Source organism: Tasmannia lanceolata, unplaced genomic scaffold, assembly GCF_043159265.1.
Source record: "Tasmannia lanceolata isolate RefF3 unplaced genomic scaffold, GAP_Taslan_0.1 ptg000003l, whole genome shotgun sequence".
Lineage (NCBI taxonomy): Eukaryota > Viridiplantae > Streptophyta > Magnoliopsida > Canellales > Winteraceae > Tasmannia > Tasmannia lanceolata.
The window spans coordinates 49,137,105-49,162,148 of NW_027518680.1; the positions used below are offsets into that span (position 1 = coordinate 49,137,105).

At 38.3% G+C, this 25,044-nt stretch overlaps 1 protein-coding gene across 2 annotated transcripts; it reads left to right on the forward strand.

Annotated features, from left to right (window-relative positions):
- The first annotated feature begins 674 nt into the window (after positions 1 to 674).
- On the forward strand, positions 675 to 2,792 carry LOC143862731 (Phototropic-responsive NPH3 family protein). Of its 2 annotated transcripts, none has more exons than XM_077373818.1 (3): positions 675 to 789; positions 889 to 955; positions 1,084 to 2,792. In XM_077373818.1, exons 1-3 carry the CDS (start codon positions 698 to 700, stop codon positions 2,647 to 2,649), a joined length of 1,725 nt encoding a protein of 574 aa, XP_077229933.1. In that variant the 5' UTR covers positions 675 to 697; the 3' UTR covers positions 2,650 to 2,792. The 2 variants fall into 2 exon arrangements, with proteins under 2 accessions (XP_077229933.1, XP_077229932.1); XM_077373817.1 differs by having other exon boundaries at positions 677 to 789; positions 883 to 955.
- The last annotated feature ends 22,252 nt before the right edge of the window (positions 2,793 to 25,044 follow it).

A 25,044-nucleotide genomic window follows, 5' to 3' on the forward strand; every position in this document is an offset into this window, starting at 1 on the left:
AAAGCATGCAGTGCCAATATCGGTAGCCAAACTATATCAAAGTAAATACCTGTAGATATCAATTTTTTTCTAAAAACTTTTTACAGAAAAGGAATATAATGAGAAACTTACGCTTAAGATTTAGCCGCGTTTGTATAGGAGATTCAAAAATGTACATAGAATGTATAGTGTAATATAGTAAATCCTACAAAGGGCCAAAACCAAGGAATCTATGCTTACCTAATCGACGGTTAGGATTGTGTGGATAGCGTAACATTTGAGATATAACACATCCATGGTAAGACCAAGTGAACCGTCCAGATCATTGATCGTTGTACAAGTCTACCACATGTACAGTTCTTACGGCTCTGTTACCATATGATGGTGTGGCGCACGAATATCACTTCATACTTGAATTGGTTCGACCCATATAACATAAATATGATTCCAACTAATTAATCCGTTCTGTGGGAGTCATAGCCGTAAAATCACTTTGATCAGACAATCTTAACCATTCGATCTTTGGCCTACAAATGTGCATTTGAGAGAGAGAGAGAGAGAGAGAGAGAGAGAGAGAGAGAGAGAGAGTGCACCTGATCTTTAGCTGTACGCTTAAATCATCCCGTTTGGAAATCATTGTGCACCGAGATATCTGGCTATTTGAAATTTGAATTATCAGTCATCTAACGGAACTGGTCTCTTTCAACATGCATTTTCCATGGCAAGGCAAAACAAACCACTCTTCCCAAGCTCTCCAACACACACAGAGAAATCAAAGACAATGGCCATCAATGACAGCAGAGAAAGCTGGTATCCTCTCTCTCTCTCTCTCTGTCTCTCTCTGACTAATGAATAATCAACTGTTTTCTTTCTTTTCTGTCTCTCGTTGTTATCTTTTTCCAGTTTCAGGTTTTCTGCATCTGGGTCTCTACCTATTCTCCTTCATGCTTATGGAAAAACCTTCCATTTAAACCAAGTAAGAACAACACTCAAAACAATCTATTGACTCATTTTCTTTTCTTAAACTGGCCTGAAATATATTGATCTTCTCTATAATTCTTCTCCCCTTTTCGTCTTCAACATAATTTTTCCTTTACATTACAGAAACATCTGATTTCAAGATCAGCAAAGCTAGCCTTAATACTTAGAGAGAAAAAGAAGAACCACCAAGATCTCTCTTGTTGCTTCACAGACATCCCCGTAGACGTGGAAACCTTTGAACTCGCCGTGAAATTTTGCGAAGGTTACGAACCCGAGCTCTCCTCAGAAAATGTTGTCTCTCTTGCTTGCATTGCATATTACTTAGAGATGACTGAAGAACACAGCCCCAATAATCTCCTAAGGAAGACTCTTTCCTTCTTCAAAAAACGAATTCTTCCCAATTGGAATGAATCCATTAAAGCTATTCGAACCTGCGAACCTGTTCTTCAACAAGCAATCCAACTAGGCCTCATTGATGCCTGCCTGAATTCAATCACTGCAAAGGCCCTTTCTGATCCAAATCTCCTTGGCAAGCCGATCCATAATCCGGCCAACCAGGATGAGACTAGCCTTCATAGGCCTAGTACAAGAAGAAAACTCTTTGAAGTTGACTGGTGGTTTGAAGATTTGACGACATTGACTCTCCCACTTTTCGAGCTTGTTATGTCGGCAATGATCCAGCAAGGAGTCCCACCAGAATACATTGCCGGATGCCTATTCAGGTATGCAAAGAACAAGGCTGTCCAAGAGGTAAAAATAGATAGATATGTTTATCATAGGAGTCCCCACAAGGAGGTAATTGAAGCTGTGGAGAGGCTGTTGCCTGATAAGAAGGGAATCCTCCATTGCAAGTTTTTGTTCGAAATGCTCCGATGGGCGATCGGAACGCAAGCTTCGGCCTCTTGCCGAAATGGGTTCGAAATTCGGATCGGAAAACAGCTTAATGAAGCTGTTGTGGAAGATCTTAGAATACCTTCTTATGGTTACTCATGCGAAACTCGATATGATATCGATTGTGTAATAAGGATGTTGAAAATTTTCTACGCAAATTATACTTCTCCAGACCCATATGGAGTAATTGGTGTATTGGAACTAGTAGATGAGTACTTGGCAGAGGTCGGAAAGGAGACAAATCTGAAGAGGGAGACATTCATGGCACTCACCGAGATGGCGGCGGGGACATCTAGTGTTGTGGGGCGTTGCACTGATGGCATCTACCATGCCATTGATGTGTACTTGGATTCACATAAGCATTTGACAGAGTTCGAAAGGGAGGAGATTTGTCAAGTGTTGGATTGTGAGAAGATGTCTAGGGCAGCAAGTGTACATGCTGCGCAGAACGAGCGGTTGCCCCTAAGGGTGGTGGTGCAGGTGCTATTTGTTGGACATCTGAGGTTAAGGGAGGATATTGCCGGAGTGTTGCCGGATTCTGATCGTGGATCGCGAGAGGAAGAGGAGAAGGTGGTGGAGGGTGAGGAGGATGAGATGAAGAGACTTGATTGTAGGGTGATGGAGTTGGAAAGGGAATGTTGCGAAATGAAGAGAGAGATTCAGAGAGGAAGTGGAAATGTTGGAGTTAGAGGGAGGAAGGAGAGCGTGTGGAAGGGCATGAAGAGGAAATTTGGGTGTAAGAGTAGCTTCCATGACTCTATTTGCCATGTGAAGGTATACCCAAAGCATGGTGTGTGAAATGGCTTTTGCTAATGTTTTTTTCCTGATAGAAATTTCAATGATTTGCTAACTTTGTGATATATTAAGCTTTCTGTGCTCACTAAACGTGTTTGGATGGATTTAGCTAATCCCTGGTGTTAATAAAATACTCATAGCTTACCTACCAAAACAAAAGAAAGGAAACAGGCTTTGGGTGGTTGTGAGAATTATTAACCTTTATCTCTTCTTCATATCTAAGGCTAAGAAAGCTTAGATGCGACTTCAAAAACTGAGATTCCTTCTCTTTTCTAAACTTTTGGCCACAAAAAGGTGTGGATTGTTTATTGTTTTCACTGGTCATCTTTTGCTATATTTTAATTGTTCCTGGTTTCCAGTGGTTTTCTCAAGTACATTAGATCAAACCAATAAAAAAAAAAGTACATTAGATAAAGGCTACGGATATTGACACTGCCACATTTTAATAATTGCACTAATTCACCTTGTCTTTTCATTTTTAACTGGCTTCCGAGATCTTTATGGAAGTGCAATAACTTTGATAACTGCGTTAAATAATAAAAGGCAAGCTGAGTTAGTGTAATTATCAAAATATGTTAGTGCCAATATCAGTAGCCTAGTTAAAATATACATAAGATTCAACTAGGGTTTGGAATTTGCAATCTATTTAGCAGACATAAGGTAAATATATTTGCATGGTTTATGGGAAGGGAAATGACATCCACACACCCCTGTTTTGATTATGGCATTTCTCACTTTATTAAATGAGATTTACTAGCTTCTATCGCGAAAGGCATTTCGCAGATGGTCTGCTGCATGTAAGAGCAGCCGCACAGGCTTACTTTTCAACATATTTTTTCTTCATTCACGAGGTTGCTACTCTGACATGCGACAGACCATCAAAAAAGGCCTTTTGCAATGGACAATAGCAAATCCCTTTTTAAATAGTACTCTAGTTGGGTGCTGATTCTTTAATGGAACTATAACATCCTATATCAACTGCAAAGTTTAACATAGAGGAGTGGCATTATAAAAACAAGAGAGTGTGAACATCATTCCATCTGGGTTACTGACACGGATACCTTTGAGGGGGAAAGAATGGTAATCCACAAGCTACCTTCTCTTAAAAGTCCTTACATCAATCGCGGCTAATCCCACATTACAAACTAATCTCCCTTCTAAAGAAATCTGAGCAGTTGCCAAAGCAATTGAACTAGTGATATCGAATCTATTTCCCGCAGCCATATTATGTCTATCAGATAAGAATAAGTAAGCCATTTTAGATGGCTCAATACTGACACTGAAACAAAAGTACTCGTCATTCCGATGATCGTCATAAAACAAGTGGATGATTTCTTAAGAATCGATCACATTTATATGTAGAAAACTCTACAATCAGTGAATTGATTCCCTCAATGATCTGGAAAAATTCATGCATTTATAACAGTAAAGAAGTAAAATTCAAAGCTCATAGCTGATTCAGTGGACAAGTTTCGTCAAGACTGCCTCAGCGCACTGCTCAAATCTCTGTAGAACCCAGTTGTTCTGAACTATGTCAAGACTTGAGACTATGTTTCTCTGCAGTCAAGCTCTCACACAAAAGGATAAGTTGTTTTCAGAAAGCAAATGGGAATGAGTGCATCCTAATAGTGATCAAGAAAACATGAATTTGCAGCAATAAGGTTTCTGTCCACATTTTTTTTATTAAATAATGACGGTTCATTTTGATATAAATATTAATAGGGGGAATTGGTCACTGTAATCGGGTTGGTGAATGGGCAGAACAGATCTGGATGTCACTGGGCCAAAACAAACCTTTGAAACCAAAAGGGTTGGCTTGATTTCAGTCACTGATTACCTCATCTTATAACCAAAAGCTAATGCCTCTAGTAGAGTGATTTGAAGTGGAAACTAGTTTAGACAAAAAAAGTAATAAATGCCTAAAAGAAACTAGTTTAAATTGGTACCAGAACTTTTCTAAATGCGATTTTAAGTGGAAACTATTTATACAATTAGGAATGAGTTTGACTGAAAGAAGACCACAAATTGGTACCAAGACTGCATGCAATGGTAGGGGTGTAAGACAAAGAATGAGCTGGTTCTTCTGTGTTTTTATTCCTTTTTTTCGAAGGTTAACCAATTCATTAGGGCCTTGTTTGGATTGCTAGAAAAACCTCACTGGCAGAAAATTTTATCATGGATGTTTTTTCTTTCCACAATTTAGAAGGAAATGATATGATTATAATTAATTTGGAGGCAATTTATCTCAAATCGAAGGTCCCTCTAAGCAAAAATTGAATAAGGTTGTTTCAGGTTATATTTTTTCATGAGTAAAATAAGTAAGAATTTAGGAATATTTTTCCTTTACAAACTTTTTCAGAAATTTCTGCAATCCAAACAAGGCCTAAGGGTCCGTTTGGCTGCACCAAAAAGTGGAAAAATCAAAGTAAAAAGACACATTTTCCATTTCCTGACATTGTTTGGTTGCCATTTACTATTCACATAGCAGTCCTTGCCGGCTGTCCATTTTCCAAATGCAAGCAGTTCTGTACAGTTTGACTTAGCTCTGAAAAGAAGAGAAAAGGGAAAGTAAAGAAATGGGAATCCATACTCCTTACCTTCTACCTTCTATATTATGAGCATCTAAATGAACCATAATGGTCGATTCCAGTAAGGGTAAATAACAGGGGGTAACCTATTTCGGGGTAAATCATTGGAGGGAAAACTAGGGTAGTAAATCTATAACTTTTCTAATAGATCAGAGGACTAGAATCACCATCTCAAGAAGTTTTTTGTTCCATCAAACTCCTTTAACACAGTATTGACCAACATGTTCAGGATAAGGAGTTAGTTCTGCATTTCAGATAGAGTATTTTGTAACAATAAAATGCAGTATACCTTTGAAGGATCAAAGCCAGACCCACCCATCGGCATCATTTGTTGTTTGTCATCTTGAGCTGAATCACCAATTATATTAGTTCCCAAAATAAGTACCGATATTTGTAGCTATGTCGGTCAATCTACACCTTTGGGTCAGAGGAAGAGGTATCTTTGCTGAAAGAGTAGAAATAGTGAAGCAATCAGCAACCATATCAGAGCATCCAATGACATATCTTTGAGTATAAAGACCAGAGATATAGAAAATAGAAGGTATATGACATAATGCTGTTCCAATGCTAGACTGGAAACTAGTAAAGTCAAACTGACTTAGTGAACAAACTAAAGAGGAATACTACGAAATTAAATACAAGCTAAAAGACAAATGCTACTGAAAAATTCAATTCACAGCCTGAAAAGAATGAAGAAAAGATATTTGACAGAAACTCAACATAGAAGTTATAAAAAAACTATTACCCAAAAAATCAGCAGAACATCTAAAGTAGTGACATTTGACAATAATAAAAGAGCAAGAAACTAAAGACAATAATATATAGTGGGCGATGATATTTTAACCCCCTCCCCTCTCTCTTTTAACATGATTTGACATAAAAAAGTGTCACTGTTCATGCTATAAGGGGGCGAATGCACACTGCAGGGGGGGTTGAAAATATCATTTCCCTATATAGTAGGCCAACATCATAAGCCAAGCCACAAGCTGGTATTATAGCCACTCATGTGTCATGTAGCAATTTACACTTAACAATTGTGGCATGTCCAATGTATCCTTGTTTCTGCAATATAGATGAGCTTACAGCATATGTACTAGTTTGAGAGTATCAGATCTTTGTTTATGTTTGACAACTTCCTATCACTGTATGAGATTTTCATTAGTGGGTATGATTTGAAGGGAATGATCTAACAGGACAGCGATGATATAAATCTTAGCATGGTAAAGTTTAATTAAAATCCGAAATTCTAACTATTGTTAATGGAGTATATTAGGAAATAGTTCTTAAGGATAACAAGTCTTCAAATTTCAGAGAAAAATGATGTTCGAATTACAGTGGACCATCTAAGCTTCAATTGACAGATATAAAGCTTTATTTATAGTGTACTACTGCTCAAAACGTCCTTTTTCTCTTAGTTTTCTAATATATGCACCAATTATACTGTCACCCAAATCCTTTTTGTTGTATAGCAAGCTCTAGCCATTCACATGGCATTTGAGTTTCTTCTTTATAGATATCATGAACAGTGAAGATGGTTTGCTGATTCTCCAACTGTGATTCTTTTAAGAACAAATTAATATCAGTTTGTTGGAGGGTAGCATAACCCTGAGCATTGTAAAATAAAAATCGGCATTGATCAGTACACACAGAAATCAACAATCTGTTTACCTCTATATAAGCATGAGAGGTTAGGGATGATCCTAAAGGGCTCATTTTTGGTACACACCCTATCCATGGAAGGGCCTTCCAAATGAATGCTTTGGATCACCCCAAAAATGTTGGGCCACATGAGTTTTTGAAGCAGCTGCTCAGATACTCTATCTGAGCAGCTGCGCAGGAACACTATTCTCTCTCTCTCTCTCTCTCTCTCTCTATATATATATATATATATATATATATATATATATATATATATAGTCTAGGATTCTAAGTCTCCTTCTCAAGATAGGATCGAGTCTAGGAATCCCACCCAAGTCTAACTCTAATTGCTTATCAAGATAAGCCAAAAAGAGATTTCTCATGTCCCATCACAACTGATTGGATTTATCCATTTAAGCTTGTTGAGCCCACCAACCTATGTGGGCGGATCATTGGGTTTGGGTAACTAAATGCATATCCCAACATCTCCCGCTCGCACACACAGGGAAGGAATCTCTCTCATCAAAATCTCTTCTACTCATCTCCTCATACTGGAAATGGAATGTTCGACCTAACGAGAAAAGAAATACAACAATAGGAGTCATGTGTTAAGTCATCATCTAACTAACACAGCACATCACTCGGAAACATTTCACTTATGTCCCAGACAGTTTGATTAGACCGGATTCAACACTGTTAATCCCTCAAAAATAAGCAGTGATATACCCCAAGATATGTAATGTACTCATGACTCATATCGAAAAATACAATTCGGACATAGTCGCCATGGCTATGAGTCACACAACATGGTGTAGTATAAAAAAATCTTCCCTAAGCTCTCATGCCACTTCAAATAGGCTCAACAGGTTTCCTAGACATGCCCCGCGAGGTCGCATCAATCATGATCCTAAGGTACATTCTAAAGTAGCATCATTGAGTTTCTTCTTTAAGACAGTCTAAGGTCAAATAAAGGGCACAAATAGGATCAAAGTATTATTTATGATCCATGTGGTTCACACAATGACGAAGCATGGATTCATTCATCACTACCACTATTGGTCGTCGCTAAGCACATACAGTAAGTTATGTATGTTATGGCGTGATTCCCACAAAAAAAGGTATGCCACTTTAAAAATAAAAGAATGCCATACGAATCTTAGTCTAGTTGCAAAATACAAGTGCCTAACCTGAGTTTCAGCACAGTCACTTTTACAGCGCCTTCCTAAAATCTCACATTCGGCTACATACAGGCTACATAGAGTCGTGGAGATGCTCTATGATCAACCAATTGATGGTCTCACCTTAGCTCCAACTATGGCGACATATAGCAGATAAGCTTGTAGTTTATTTTGCTCACCATTCAAGCGCCAAAGATATGCATGTCTCATCTTGCTCGCTATCTAAGTTCCAAGTTGAATGTCCCGTGTATATGGGTCGATTCAAGCTCGGTGACATTTTATTAAAAACGTATACTCAATCACAAAGAATATAGCAATCCATAATGAAAATGTGAATCTATATCAAACGAATGGTAAAAATGTCAATCACTAAAAAAAATGTCCATAAAAAAAAACATATCAAATTCTACTAAGTCCCATACTCCTCACATGAGAAAGGAATAAATCTTTAGCTATGGGCTTAGTCAAGGGATCATCAACCATACTACTAGTGGAGATGTGCTTTAGGACCACTTCTCCTTACACAACTTTATCTCAAATGAAGTGATATCGAACATCAATATGCTTAGTCTTACCATGGTACTTGGGATCCTTAGCATATGCTAGAGCAGCTATGCTATCACAGTAAATTAGTACAGTCTCGTCAGTATGTGTTTTAACATCCAACCGCTTCAAGAACCTCCTTAGCCAGACAACTTCCTGAACTACTACCGAACATGCTACGTACTCTGCTTCCATCATGGACAGGGGAACACAAGTCTTCTTCTTACTACACCAAGAGATAGCTCCTCTTGCTAGTAGAAATGTGTAACCCAATGTGGATTTATGCCCATCTCTATCATTAGCCCAATCAGCATCGCTGTAACCTCTCAGTCTCAAGTTTCCACCATGATAGAATAAGACGAGGTCAGCGGTCCCATGACGGTATCAAAGGATCCTTTTCACTGCCTTCCAATGAGCAAATCCTGAATTGCTTTGGTAATGACTAACCATGCCAATTGCGTAGCAAATGTCTGGACGTGTACACAACATTGTGTACATCAGACCCTACCGCAACCGCATAAGGTACTTTGGACATTTTATTCTTTTCCTCATCTGTCTTTGGGCATTGGTCTAGGCTTAATATGTATCCCTTCTCCATTGGAGCGTCAATAGGTTTAGAGTTATGCATGCGGAAGTGCTCAATGATCTTCTTAATGTAAGTCCCTTGAGACAAACAAAGAAGTTTCTTTGAGCGGTCTGTTATGACCTTAACTCCAAGCACGTAATCTACTTGACCCATATCCTTCATCTCAAAAGGAGAGGATAGCCACTTCTTAGTGGCGACAATGGAATCCATATCATTTCCAGTAAGGAGAATGTCTTCAACATACAAAGTTAGAATAAGAATACTTCTCTTGGATCGTTTTATGTACACGCAATGGTCTTCTTCAACCATTTCAAAACTAGCAGAGGTAATGAAATGGTGAAACCTAAAGTACCACTGTCTGGACAACTGCTTAAGACCATAAATGGAACGTTTGGGACGACATACTTTGCGCTCGTCCCTTGACTTCAAAACCCACTTGTTGAGTCATATAAATCTCTTCATCCAGTTCTCCATTGGGAAATACAATTTTAACATCCATCTGAAAAAGTTCTAAATCATGTTTTTTGACAATAGCTAGGATAATGAGTAGAGAGGCAAACCTCACCACATGGGAGAATGTATCTCCATAATCTATACCCTCTCCTTGAGTATAACCTTTCGCCACAAGATACGCTTTATATTTATTAGTTGAACCATCTCCCTTGCGTTTAATTTTAAAGACACATTTGTTTCCAATGGCCTTTTGCCCAGGCACAAGGTCAACTAATTCCCAGACCTGATTCTTAGCCATGGAACTCAACTAATCTTTCATAGCAACCATCCATTCACCACTAATGGGTGATGAGAGCGCTTCCCTAATAGAAGTAGGCTCATCATCATCAATCGGAGTGCACATGAAAACATTAGCCCCTTCAATCTCAAAATGACGACGAGAAATGTTTTCGCATTTGCTCCTATGCACTAAAGAATCTTGGGGATGTAGTGGTACACTCCCACTATCTGGCACACTACCACTAGGTTGCAGATCACTCTCACTATCTTCAGCGATTACAGGATTAGAAACTAATTCCTCACCCTTGCCTTAAGATGGTAAGATGTCTTCCTCCTCCAACTCATAGAGGTCAAGATCCTTATTAGTGTCGCCTATGCTAGGAAAATCATTCTCAATGAAATTTTTATTGCATGACTCTACTTCAATCATTCCTCCATCGCGATGTTCACCATACATCACATAGCCTTTGGAGCTCTCAGAATATCTTATAAAGATATGCTTTCGAGCTATAGGTCCAAGTTTCCCATACTTATGGGAGGGGTTGTGAACATAGCCTGCCGATCCCCATGGCCACAAATGCTCAAGATTGGGCTTTTCACCATTCCAAAGTTCATATGTTGTGGAGGGAATTGATTGAGAACGCACTCTATATAGTACGTAGGCAGCATCCCCCCCCCCCCCCCCCGCCCGCCCCCTAAAAGGATATTGGGAGTTTGGCATGCGCCATCATGGACCTAACAATGTCCAATAAAGTTCTATTTTGCCTTTCCGCTACACCATTTTGTTGCAGAGTGCGAGGAATAGTAAGCTGCCTGTGTATCGCCTTCTCCTCACACAATTCCTTGAACTGGTCAGATAAGTACTCACGTCCACGATCAGCATGAAGAGCCTTTAAACTCTTTTCTTTCTGGTCCTCAACCTCTGCTATAAAGCATTTGAAATAATCCAAAGCTTCAAAGCATTGAGCTATCAGATATACATAATCGTATCGCGTGTAATCATCTATCAAAGTAAGGAAGTAAGAGGCCCCATGGGATTCCTTTCCATTCATAGGTCCGCAGATATCTGAATTAACTAGTTCTAGAGGTTGAGTAGATCTTTTTACCTTTTCAAAAGGCTTTCGACATGCTTTACCGGCTAAACAAGGCTCACATATAGGTAGAGTGACCTTGGCGAGAGGGCCTAATAGGCATTCTCTAGCCAATCGGGTCATTCTATCTTGTTCTATATGTCCTAGTCTAGCATGCCAAATAATAGAATCATTTTATTTATTAGTATCAACCACACAAGATATAGAGGAAATTGAATCAATTAAATCTAATTTAAAGAAATTATCCACAAGCGAACCATGTCCATAAACTACGTCATCTAAAAAGATGTCCAACTTATTGATGAACACATTTATGTGTGAATCCTAGGTAAGAAATCATGCATATTTTTAATGTTTAGTGCGATGCTACTAAGGTATCTTCCTTGTTTTTGGTGTTTCAGGATTCTAATTGGAGTTTTGAAGGAATTGAAGCTAAAAGATGAAATATTGAAGAAAAATAACCAATTTCCAATGTTGGCTGAATTTAAAAAGAGATCAAGATGACAGAAATTTTGACTACATATGATGATCCAGACCATTCGTTGGGCAACCCAACCGTTGGATTTGTCAACATATCCGGACAACTGGGGCCCAACTATGTGTATCGCATCTGTTTGGAGTTGGAATTTTCGTCCAACAATGAATGGGTCGAACAAGGTGAAGCAAGATGGAAAATCTCACAAGTACAGTAAGTGGTGGGTTCGGATCGTTCCATGGAAATAATTTGTGCGCAACCAATTTACACTGCGATCCATCAATTGAACGGTCTGGATCATTGGTGGTACATCCAATTTATAATAGGCTACCGATTGGAAGGTTTGGATCAGTTCAAAATTAGATTTCATCCATCTATAGTGGGCCCACTCTCTCTTGCCATTCGGTCAATGCTAGTAGCCTATTAATTTGAATGGTTTTGATCAACCAAGGAAGTGGCCCACTATGTTCGTAAACAACAAATTTACATGCAAAAATGCCATGTGCTCGGTCAACTATTTACACCATCTCCTTATGCACACCCATATCCCTTTTGTTTTTATGCTAGGAATTTACATGGTGTAGCCCAATAGTACAACCGACCCATGCATGATGCCCATGTATTTTGAGAGTTGCTCTTTTTCAAAAATGGTAAAATCTAAATGTGCATGGGAAGGTGACTATAAGGCTTTTATAGACACTTGCTTTTGTTGGTAGTTTGGTGAGCCCTCTCATAATCTAATTCAAGGACCATTTATAATATTTAGCAACCAAATACTTATGGAAAGTTGCTGACCTAGCCATTCCTCTCTAATATACCCAATTTGTAAAATCTCATAATCTAATTCAAGGGCCCATCACTTGCTTTCTAAATACCCCAAGTTGGAGTTTCCATTCCTAAAATTCGGTCACCTAGTGGGTCCCATCCATATATGCCAACCCATTTTGGTTATTTCCGTTTGTACAAGAAACTTTTTTATAACATCTGTTGCTTGTTTGCATGGATCGGATAAAAAATTGGAAAGTCACTACATGTGCATGCATGGTAAAAAAAAAAAAGAAAAAAAAAAGAAAAAAGAAAGAAAGAAAGAGAATGATATATTAAAGCAAAGGCAAGGAATTCATTTTAGAAAGTGGATTTTTGTGGTAAAGCAAAGGCAAGGAATTCATTTTAGAAAGTGGATTTTTGTGGTAACTTGCCATATTCTTTCATTGAAATACACGCCCATTTGGGGAAAGCAATTCACGTGAAGGCATGAGTCTAAAAAGGGGTAGTCATCATTCCATGCATGGTACATGCAAAAGTTAGAAAGTTTACTATTTTTTTTTTGGCATGTTTGTTTGACTATGGAAACCAAGTTGGAATTGTTTTTAGTATTTCACTTTTGGATATCTCTCTTTAGAAATTCGTGGGATACTACTTTATGGGATATGTGAAAAAGGTGAGTGAAATAATATAAAAAAAGAAGAGAAAGGAAGCTATGAGGAGTGGACATATCACTTTTGAATAAATATAAAGGAGTAATATTAGCCTATTTCCTCTCTTGGAGTCAATGTTGTAAGAAATTGGTGCAACTTTCTAAGGAAGAGAGAGGATTGAATTTTGAAACAAGGGGAAGAAAAATTATTATAAAGAGGGAAATAGGGGTGGTCGGCCAAGCTCTCTCCTTCTAGGTATTCTCTGCATTCTCTCTATTTCTTGCTCTCTCTCTTTTTCTCTTTTTCTTGCTCCAATTTTTCACCCACTTTTCTCTTGTTCTCTTCAAAGAAATTTCGCCCATCACTTGGTCTTGTTCTATCTTTCTCTTCAAATTGCATAAAAGAGTGTGGTGTGTTCATTCATTCGATCCAACCGTCAAAAGTTCAATCCAACCGTCAAAAGTTCATTATTTATTCGATTAAATACTCATAAATAATAACATCTTTTTATATCTTATTATTTATAGACTGTTTAGTTGGATTTTCAACCTAATTTAAAGGATTGTTTTAATTAATCAATTTTATCCAAACCCATGGTGGATTCTAACCCTAAGTAATCTTTTATATTGAATTAAGGTTTTTACACTATTCCAAATTACTTTTGCAATTTTCCAATTAACTTAGGCCCTTAGAATTTTGGTTTTCTAATTAAATTAGATAAATAGTTAAAAGAGATCATTAGAACCTTGGTACACTTTGCCTAAATTAGGATTTTAAATAAAAAAGATCTTAGTTAAATTTGATTCTTAGATTGATTAGAATATACGCTTATATATAGTATTGGCTCCGAGGTCAAGTCCATGGAAATCCTGAGTCCATTCCAGGCAACATTATATCATAATTAGTATTCTAATCGGTACAAGAATAGGATTGACAACTAGATTTCTCTTCCCTGAGTTCGACCCGTATTTATACGATCTGTGCACTTGCAGTTATTTAATAAATCTAACACCTATCACCAACGAAACTAAAAGAAAATATGAAGCTAGAAGATATATAACTAAAAGTAAATTATGCTGAACTCTAGGAGCGTAGAGCACGTCGTGTAGTAGTAGTGTTAGTCCATATAGCAATGGGAGCTTATAGGTACCAGCTCCACGTACTTCTTCACTAGTGTCGTTACCCATATAAACTCTCTGGGTGCCTGTTGGAACATGCCGATAATCTATGAAACCCCCTCGATATCGAGCTACATGATTGGTTGCTCCTGTGTCTAAAATCCATTCAGGGAGAGTGTGAGCAACTAAAATATGAGAACATACACAAATGTAGAGAGAGTTTCAGCTCAGTGCACTCACGAGCGAAGTGACCCAGCTTACCACAATTGTAGCACTTCATCTTAGACTTGCCTTTCTTTCCACCATGCTTGCCTCTACGGTGCTTGTCTATCTTTCATGCCTTAGGTGCAAGATTCTTTTCTTTGTTTTGCCCGCCCTTATTGCCTTGTCCTTTGTGCTTGCCACCTTGGGCGACTTCGGACCGCCTCGTGGCGCTCCGCTTCCAATTCCACATTGAAATACAAGGTAACAACCCAAGAGGGGGGGTGAATTGGCTAATTAAAAATTTGGAGCTTAATTAAGGGGATTATTAAAAATCATTTTACCAATTAAGCCTTAACAAATCTAACCCTTTAAAATCAATGAATACAATGTAGAATAGGGATTAGATATGACTTTATGCTTATATACTCTAACCATTGTTCAATGAAACATAAACACAAGTAAAGGGTAGAGATTACCAAACACCAAAGTGCAAAGAGAAGGAGAAAAGAAACCATCAACAAGGCACAAGATTTATAGTGATTCGGTCACAACTTGACCTACTCTACTCTTCCAGGTTTTTCTCCTTAGGATCTCCACTAACTAATAAGATTCTTCAACGGGCGAATCTTAAAGCCGTACACCAACTCCTTCTTCAAAGGGATCACACCCTTTTCTGCACGAAGCCTTGTGAGGGCACCTCCCTCTTACAATGATTCACCTTTCTTAACAGGCCGAATCGAAGACCCTCTCAAACAAATGAAGAAATAAAAAGAAGAACTCTCAATGCCTCTAGATTAGGCTGATTACAACTTTGAAAGCTCACAAAGACTCCAAGGAAGATAAAATGTAAAGCCTATGAAGTACCTCTTGATGATATATACAAAATACAAGTTCAAAGAGGATTTTAACCTTTCATATAAAATTTTAGGTTCAAAAAGATAGGATTTAATCTTGTCAAAAGGTTGTTTTGAAAGGTTTAGATAGTGTATATATAGCTCACAAGGAAATATGACCGTATGGAGGTAAAACTGTAAAATACAGGGTTGAAAAAAGTCAACCTGCGCAAGCCCCAACGGATCTATTTCCATGTCGTGGCGGTCGACCGAGGCACAGCGGTCGCCTGCCCTTATCGAGCTCTTAATTTGAATTTCAAATTTCATACCGGTGCGGTCGACCTGCCCTAGGGCGGTCGCCCGGAGAGGGCTGCCTGTTTGAAATAAATTTTCAGCTCAAAAAACACTATCGCGGTCGACTGTACCTATGGCGGTCGACCTCCAAGCCCAACCTGGATGTTTTCTGGATTTCTAGAAAACATATCTGCGGTCGTCCAGCTTACCCCGGTCGACCGGCCCGATAAATTTTGAGATGCTCTAAAATTCCAGGTAGCATCCCGCGGTCGCCCGACATAGCCCGGTCGACTGGCCCTGAGTAAAATTCCATTTTAACTTTGAAATCCAGGGGCTTTGGGCTTTGGTCTTGAGCTTAAGTCCTAGGTTTTCGAACACATTTTTTGAGTTTGTGTATGGTTTCCAAAGATGTAAAAGGTTAAGTATGAAAACCATTTGACAACCTTTTGAAAGTGCATTTAAACATAAAATCAAGAGGACTCCAAATACATTCTAAAAAATAAGAACCTTGAGTCTTCTTAGAATGTCTTTGCTCTTTGCACTTTCTTGGACTTCTTCAGCTTGAGTGAACATTTTGAACTTTGTCTTGGCTCTTATCCTCCAATCTTCAATGCATGTTGAGGTACATGAGGTGTCACCATGGCATGTTCAACTCCAAGCTCCTTCTTGACACTTGTTGGGGAATTTGTGGGATCTTCATGTTGAGCTCCTTGACTTGATCATCTCCAAATGGTGATGACTTCAATGTAGATGCAAGCTCTTTGTTCATTGCTTTCTTGATCCACATGTTATGTGTTGAGTTGAGTTGTATAATGGCGATTATGACATGAAATTCCTGTATATAACACAACACTTCAAGGCAACACATTAGTCCATAAAAGCTAATCAATTTAGTTTGCTAGCATGAAAAGAAGAAGGTAATGTGAATGATTAACCCATGGGAACCCTTGGGCTTACACACATGTCGTGAGATATCAACAAAATTTGTAATATTATCATTGTGAGTCATAATTTGCTTTATTTGCACCCATGAGTCGGGCAGGGACCTAATCACAGCCTAGACCTACTGCTCATAAGTAAGAACATTCCCAGCACCTTTAAGATCACATATCATAGCCGACATCACCCTAAGGTGCTCAGACATAGTGTAGATGGGATTCTTACGGTATACCTCAAATTTCAGGGTAAGGATTCCAAGCCTAGTAGTTGAGGTACCACCAAAGTCAAATTTCAGCTGGTCCCACATGGCCTTGGTAGTGAGGTGGTTCTCAGACTCCCCAATAAGATCATCATGCATGATTCTTAACATAGTAAAGCGCACGCTACGATCTTTCTTAAACCAAGCCTGGTAGGCTTCAAGATCACGACGGTGTTGGGCCATAGTTCTATCAGGAAGTGGGGCCATGGTAATGGTTAAGTGTTCCATAAGATCTTGCTCATTAAGTAGATATTGGATCTTCATATGCCAGATGTCATAATTGGTCCCTACTAGTTTGTCACCCTTAGTAAGGTCTGCAATCACATTCTTGATGGCCATTGATTCACTAAATTCAAATTGCGCAAGGAATGAAATTAGGTACACATCTTTTTCATTCGTTCCAAAAATCCAATTGCGAAACATTATCCTTCCCTACACCACGAGATTAAAAATTTGTAACAAACTCGTAATCATCTCTCATGTGTGTAATTTAGGAATATGCTTTCCAATTGATTTTGAACAAAATGTATATATTGGGAGGAACAAATATCTCCCTAATATTATCCACAATCCTTGATTATTAATTAAGAAGAGACAATAATATATCCAAAAGAATTGCGCCATACAACAAGTGCGCATGGACTCAATTGGCAGTCTTAGAACTCATGCTAAGATGATCCTATATGCATAATGTTTGGTGCGAAACACATCCCCATACAAGGCTTTCAAATAATAATTACAACCCATGAATAAAAATTTTACAACTTTCGAACAAACCTACTACAAATGATATAATAAAACAATAAATCAATAAGGGGATGCCGCGCTTCACATTGTGCCTAGTGGAACCATCTTAGAATATACACCAAACAACATGAGTCCTTTTTCGATTGCCAATTAAAAAAAAAAACACCCATCCATTGTTCCTGAATCTAACATGGTTGCACACAACAAAACAATAATAATACAGGCCTAAAAATGGATGGTCCAACCTCATTTAATCCCCAAGGGAGTGGGTTGTATGGTCATGTAAATAGGGAAAGTACTGTACTTTTCCCCAACACACCCGACCTGAATGTTTTTGAGATATTTTTATACTGGGGTTAGTTTGGCACCAGTAGCATTAAGTAACTTGAACCAGTCAAAACTTGTTCGATTCTCATCGGTTTCAATATGCATAATATGCTTGACATGGGGACGTGCCACGAACGGTATTCACAAACATGTTTTCCAAAAAAAAATTGTGGGTTCCACTTAACTTTTGGCATCATCTTCTCCAAATAAATAATATTTCTTTCAGTTAGGGTTTTCAGTAAAACATGATTATTTCAGCTTGTCTTTCTCAGTCATTCAACCGTTAGATCAACACACAGTTCCGCCAGCATGTTCACCTATCGATCCTTAACTGAAAAACAAGTTCTGAATCACAATGAGTTGTCCGGATTATTACCAACAACGATTACAGTCTCCATTGAAAAACACATCTTCAAGGGTCAGTCTTAGAATATTTAAAAAAATACCTTAGTTGTATTTTAATTAGCAAATATGCGATATCATGGCGAATCATCAAGTATAACGATCACTCTAATACCAATGTTATAAAATAAGCAATCATGAAGCACCTTGCACACAAAGGGTTAGTGAATCATACCTTATTTGCGCAACCCAAACATATAAGTCAGGATCTTGTCTTGATGTTACGAGCCTGTTGATATCACAATCAATCCGATAACGATCTCATTGTATGTTGTAAGAGAGGCTACCAGAGTTGCTCCTTCGTTCTTCATTATCACAAATCCGAAAGCCTAAGGATGATGGCTCTAGAGAGACAGGAAAACTTGAGGGAGAGAAAGACGGGAGAATGAACATCTCATGTTCTACCATTTTAGGGAATTTGACAACATATATAGAGTCTAGGATTCTAAGTCTCCTTCTCAAGATAGGAGTCTAGGAATCCCACCCAAGTCTAACTCTAATTGCTTACCAAGATAAGCCAAAAAGAGAATTCTCATATCCTGTCATAACTAATTGGATTAATCCATTTAAGCTTGTTTGGGCCCACCAATCTATGTGGGCGAATCATTGGGTTCGGGTAACTCAATGCATATCCCAACAAGGTCAATGTCCAAATTTGAAATATCCAAGAGTCAATAATCATAATCACATATCAGAAATCAGAATCAATACAGTTAATAGAGGCAGAAAATTCAATACATCTCGGGGTAATAGGCTTAGTCCATAAATCAGAGATTCTTGTCGACAAGGTAATGGTACTATGCATTCCCTGCTGATACGTCCAGAGTCCAACGTAATATGCATTCCTCATTGGTGGGGTATTATGCATTCCCCACAGACAGGGTCCCGGGTCCAACGTATTATGCAAACCCGATCTAGAGTTACCAACGTATTATGCATTCCTCATTCGCAGGGTTCATAAGTCAAATCTAAGCCTCCCAAGAGCTGCAAATCATAAGATAATACAATGGTCAAATATGCGCATCATAGACTGAGGGTACATGAATCGATTCAATAACTGGTTGTTAAAAGGGAAGTATCAAGAGGGGTTGGAAACAACCCACTAAATTAACCCTTATTATTTGATGTCCTTCGTAAGTCGCACATTGATTACCTATGATTAGTAACAAGGTATAGCCTATTAAGTTTCAATCATATAAAAAAACCTCCAAAACGTGTCTAAGATGCCCACAAAGGATCGATTGCAGTTTCGATGAAATCGGGGGCTGTAGATACCCCCTTTGACCGTGCCCTAAACCTCTTTGTGTAAATAGAAAATCCTTCAAATCAAGGCATTAGGGCCCCAAATTTCACCCTAGGATAGGTTAGGCTCCCAACTATGTCCTTGCAAAATTTCATCACAATCCGAGCAAAAATGCCTAATAAGACGAGCCGAATAAGAATTGTAGAGCGAAAGGGGAGTGAAATATCGTGTAAGCCAGCCAATTTTTACGCTAGAACAGAAAGGGGGGTGCATTATCCCTGTAATGTCGCCCATGAAAAGTTTCATGTGAAAATACCCACCATTTAGTTGAAATACAACATATACATGAATAGGGGGTTGTCCAAGGTAACTTAAGGGGCGAAAATTTTCTTTTAGTCAATTTTTCATTAAACTTTTTCCAAATGGCCACCCTTTTGCAACCAAAACCAAAGCAAAATTTTCGACAAGGGGTTATCCTATAAACTAATAAGGGACAAAAATTAAGGAAAAACTCTATAAATAAAGCATTTTGGCTCTCATTTGAAAAAAATTAGGGCTTTTAATCTAATTTTAGAGAGAGGGGGAGAGAGAGCTTTCTAGAGAGAGAAGATTCTAGAGAAAGAGAGCTTTCTAGAGAGAGAGAGAGAGAATTCTAGAGAACGAAGGAGATCTAGAGAGAGAAAGAATGAATTTAGAAGGAGATCTAGAGAGAGAAAGAATGAGATCTAGAGAAAGAAAGGAGATCTAGAGAGAGAATGAATGAGATCTAGAGAGAGAAAAAAGCTTTCAAGGAGAGATCCAAGAGAAGAGCAGAAGGTTAGTAGATTTTGAGTTTGATTTTGAGTTTCCTTTGAAAATCTAGTCTAAAATGAGAAATCTAAGTGAAAAATGCTTAAATATGGTTAGATCAAGCAACCTAGGGTTAAAATCTACCAAAATATGTTTAAAAACATTTCTCATTTGAAGATCTAAAGAAATTCACCTTAGATTTTGAGTTCTAGTTTAATTTCGATGTGAAAATGGCAAAATAAAGTGCTGTCCAGGTTTTTTTTTGCCATTTTTTTTATCAATTTTCAGTTGGAATTCATGATAATTTCTTGCGAGAAGGTGTAGTACTCGTTGAGATCTTCAATTTGGCATATAAAGGCCCAAAATTAGCCAAGAAACGAAGAAGTTATGACCGTTTTAAGATTTCAGCTCAAATTCGGTGTAAAATGACGAATCTATGTGTGTTTTTGTGAAACTTCCTTAAAGATCTTCAAAAGTGAAACTAACATAGTTAGATCTAAGCCTAATCAGCATATATTATTATATATTTGTGTCAAATTCTCATAGATCTTGTGTTTGAATGAAGTTTTGATGTGAAATGTCATGAAATTGTGTTGAATTACATGCTGTCCCGATTTTATTTTCAAATTTTTACTAAAATACGGTTACACCTAGCACAAGTGATACACATAGAAGTTGTAGATTTTTCCGAGATCTTTGATTTGACATCTTCCGGGCCTCATAAAGATAAAAAATGAAAAAGTTATGCTACTTTTAAGATATTAGCCAAAACACTACATTTTCATATTTGGACTTGATTGAAAATGGCCGTTTGCCGGCCACTTCCGGCAAGATCCAGCCGAAATTGTCAGGAGAGAAACGTTTATTGGATCAATTTACAAAAACGTTGTAGTTGAACACTTTTCTTGAAAATATATTTTTGATCCTCGGTTTTGGAAAACCAAATCAGAACTTTTGAAAGGCAAAACTGCATAAATGAAATCTGAAATCAGGCCAAAGATGGCCGTTTTCCGCCTACTTCCGGAAAGATCCAGACAAAATTATTAACGGAGAAACGTTTATTTGATCAATTTTCTAAAATGGTGTAGTTGAACACTTATCTTAAAAGTGTATTTTTGATCCTCTGTTTGGAAAAATAAATCAGAACTTCTGAATAGCAAAACTACAGAATTGAAATCTGAAACCGGAGATGGTCATTTTCCGGCCCCTTCCGGCGAGAACCGGCTGAAGTGCATAACGAATCAAATTTTTCCTGATGTGTCCCCTACAACTTTGATGTGTATCACTTTTTCTAGTTGTACCATTTGGATAGTGTAAGTTTAAATACAAATTTTCAGCTTCCATATAGAATGCAAATATGTGCTTTTATGCTTGATTCATGCTTAGCCTAGTGGGCGATGAAGGTGTTAGCCCAAGCCCATCCTTTAGGGGGACTTAGTTAGTCTCAATAGCATTTCCCCCTCTCTTTAGACACTTATTTTTAGTCCTTTAAGTATCATTCCTTGCTCTTATCATTGCAAGGGAGATGAAGGCGTTAGCTCAAGCCCATCCTTAGAGGACTTGCTCGGTCCAAGTAGCACTCCCCTCTTTTACTTAAAAGACTTGCCCAGTCTTAGATATACTTACCTTAAGCCATTAGATTTTTTTAGCTCCCTCATTGCAAGGGCAATGAAAGAGTCATCTTGAGCCCACCCTTTTAGGAGACAGGCTATGTCTCATGTAGAAAAAGTGAAACCCTTTGGAGACAGGCTTTGTCTAATTAGTGAGTCAACCCATAGGAGACTATCTCAAGTCTCATAAGCTGCACCTCATTAGAAGACTAACTTAGTCTTTTATTTGCCTAACCCCTACTCTATCATTACAAGGGCAATCATAAGGTTACTTGGAGCCCTCCATAGGAGACATTTAGTGTCTCACTAGAGTTAGTTGTTTCTCCTATAAGAGACAGGCTTTGTCTCATTGGCCCTAGTTGTCCTCTTATTTTTGGAGACATGTCATGTCTCATTAGCGCTCCTCTTAGAGTCACTAGCATAGGAGTCCGTCCTTAGCCAGAAAGTCCTTCCTCTAGATAGGAGTCTGTCCTTTAGTGTTAAGAGTCAGTCCTTTAGTTTCAGGAGTCGGTCCTATCTTCATAGGGAACTAGGATTCTGTCTAACCGTTCATCAAGTCATGTGATTCTGTCCAATCATTGCAAGGCATAGGATTCTGTCGAACCCTTGCAGAGTCCTGATTCTGTCCAACCCCCCCGCAAAGTACATGATTCTATCCAACCTTTGCGGGATATTAGGAGTCTGTCCTACCCTTGTGATGATAGGAGTCTGTCTTCTTGACTAAAAAACAACAAAAACACTTGAAAGATATGAAAATAAAAATAAAATCTGAAAAACCAAAAATCTCAAAAGTCTTGAGTCATTAGTAGTAGTTAGTAAAGTTTGTTCCGAACTACGTTGGCTTGATCCCTTTCCACAGGGTACATAGGTAGCTTGGGATCCTTATCCCAAGTTCCGTCAAACCTTTCAAAATAAACATTTAAAAGCTTCAAAAAATATAAAAATTCGTCAAAACCTTTTCAAAAATATATTTCCCTAGAGTTAGGAGTCTGCCCTGATTGTGTTTGTTCTAGAGTTAGGTGTCTGTCCGAGCTAGGAGTATGTTACGCCTCTATCCCGTCAGTTGACGATCAACATCGCTGATTGATGGCTAGACTAGGATGCGCTAGTGAATCCATTATTTTTTCTAGGGACACAGCCTAGTTATAAATAGGATGTAGGGCCCACCTGCATTAGACTAAGTTAACTTGCATCTAGTTAGGGCATATAGGGAGTCCTAAAAATCCGCAATTTACTTGAATTTAAATAATCTCAAAAGAAGTTATTAACAACAGGTCAAGTCTTCTAGGTCGAATCTAGGAAAGCAGTCCTAGAGGGATTAGGCATCATAGATTAGAATAGGGCGAAGAACTACGTTGCCTTGATTCCTGTAAAGAGGCGAGGATACGTAGGCTTCTTTAGAAGAACATCAGATCATCTAAAGACTCAGGCTTAAGCATTAGAGTCTTAGGGTTTGTTGTTAGTACTTTAGGACTAGTGTTTGTAGATTGCTTATGATTTCTTGCATAGAATCATGATAGTGTGTAATCATTTCTTTACTTACTCACATGTTTAGCTGTAGCATTCACATGTTTACATGTCTTGCTCACATACTTAGCTGTAGCATTTACCTGCTTATTTACCTTGATCATATGCTTAGCTATAGCTCATTTATCTTTCTAGCCTATCGTATTTGTTATATCTTTTGCAGACCTTATACCTTAAGGTGTAGCATGCGTGTGTTTGTCCATCAGAACTTAGACACCAATTAGGTATGACACTCATAACCTAGCTATTCTTAGGTGACATTTCTTTCATTTCTTTTGTGTGTGCTTATTATTCATCTCAGAGACATGCATGATTAGATAGAGTTTCTCCCAAAACTCTTCAAAATTAATAAATAAATAGCATAAGAGACCAGGTGCTTGCACTTGGGCGGATGAGGTGCTCTTCAGACCTTCCAAATTCGTAACCAGGCACAAACCTTTTGTATCTCTGATTATCCATTGCAATAGAGCATAGTATGGGATCCAGGGCCGACTTCCTTGGATGGCGACTCTGAGTTATTTTAGGTACGTCTCGAGTCTGGGCTAGTCCCCAAATCGAGAGGTATCTCATTTTATATCGCCACTCATGCTGTGAGAGGCACTCTTTCGAGAGTTCCTTGGTAGAGCTCTCCTTCATGTGTGGAGGTCTCAGAGGATCGACGTGGATCTCGTGTCCATGCCGCCGTCCTCAGGATCTGGGTGCACAGGCTGGCGACTCTGCTGAGGATCGAACGAGAAATTGCCTAACTCTAATAAAAATGCCTTTTTTATTTAATTTTGAAGAAATTTGGGCCAAAATCATTATAGATGGGAATATTTTCGTTAGAAATCCAGGGGTACCAAATAGGTGCGTAAATAAAACAAGGGCTCACACACTCACGCTCATCCCTTACATATATATCTTGTTTTGTGGTTATTTTCTTGCTATGGTTTGTTGTGGATGTGATATCAGATTACCTATTTCGGAGAGATACTATGAGTAGGAGCCGTGAGGGCTATACCCGCCTTGTAGTGCCACCGCACCAGTAGTATACTCAGCACCTTGACACTTCGTGTGTAAAACAGACAGAGTTCATGCACTGGACTCTATGTCACAGTGTACAAGTAACTACGTACCCGGCTAGGTGGACCTCACAACCTTACCCCCTCTATATACTGCATTGTCCTTTTGTTTGCATATAGGGATGAACATGTGTTGCTTACACATGTTGAGCCTATAGTTAGGGGCCTTGTCCTACTATAAACTAGGGTAGCTCACATTATGTGGCTACAGCTCAGTCCTAGCACACTCACAAGTCTGTCATGAGTCAAAACCTTTTTTAACTCCGCTAGATTAGAATTAGGGCTGGTGCCCCTGGTTAGGATATATATATATATATATATATATATATATATATATATATATATATCTATTGATTATTAGATTAGGGCCCTCTTCTTAGTTAGAGTTCTTTATCTTGTTCAATCAATCAATCCATTCATTATTCAAGTCATGATCTATTCTTCGATCTTTTGATCGTCGGATCCGACCCATTGTCACATGTCATCATCTATAGTCAGTTCTTCATCTGATTACTTTTCTTCAGTGACCATATTCCGTTTTTCGACTATGAGTCTATCTTGCCACCATTATTTGAGTGCAAGTATCTTTGCTGAGAGTCCCATATTACTGAGTTTACATTCATATACCCTTATGTTGACCTATGGAGATTCCTTTGTGAGGCCGTCATGCAGCCGAATTTTTACCGAAATATTTTGAGTATGGCCTCTATCTTTCAGAGTCAGTGATGAACCATGAGTTCACCTTACCATGATTCTTTTGGTTGTTTCAATCTATATATTCTGTGGATTATCTTTA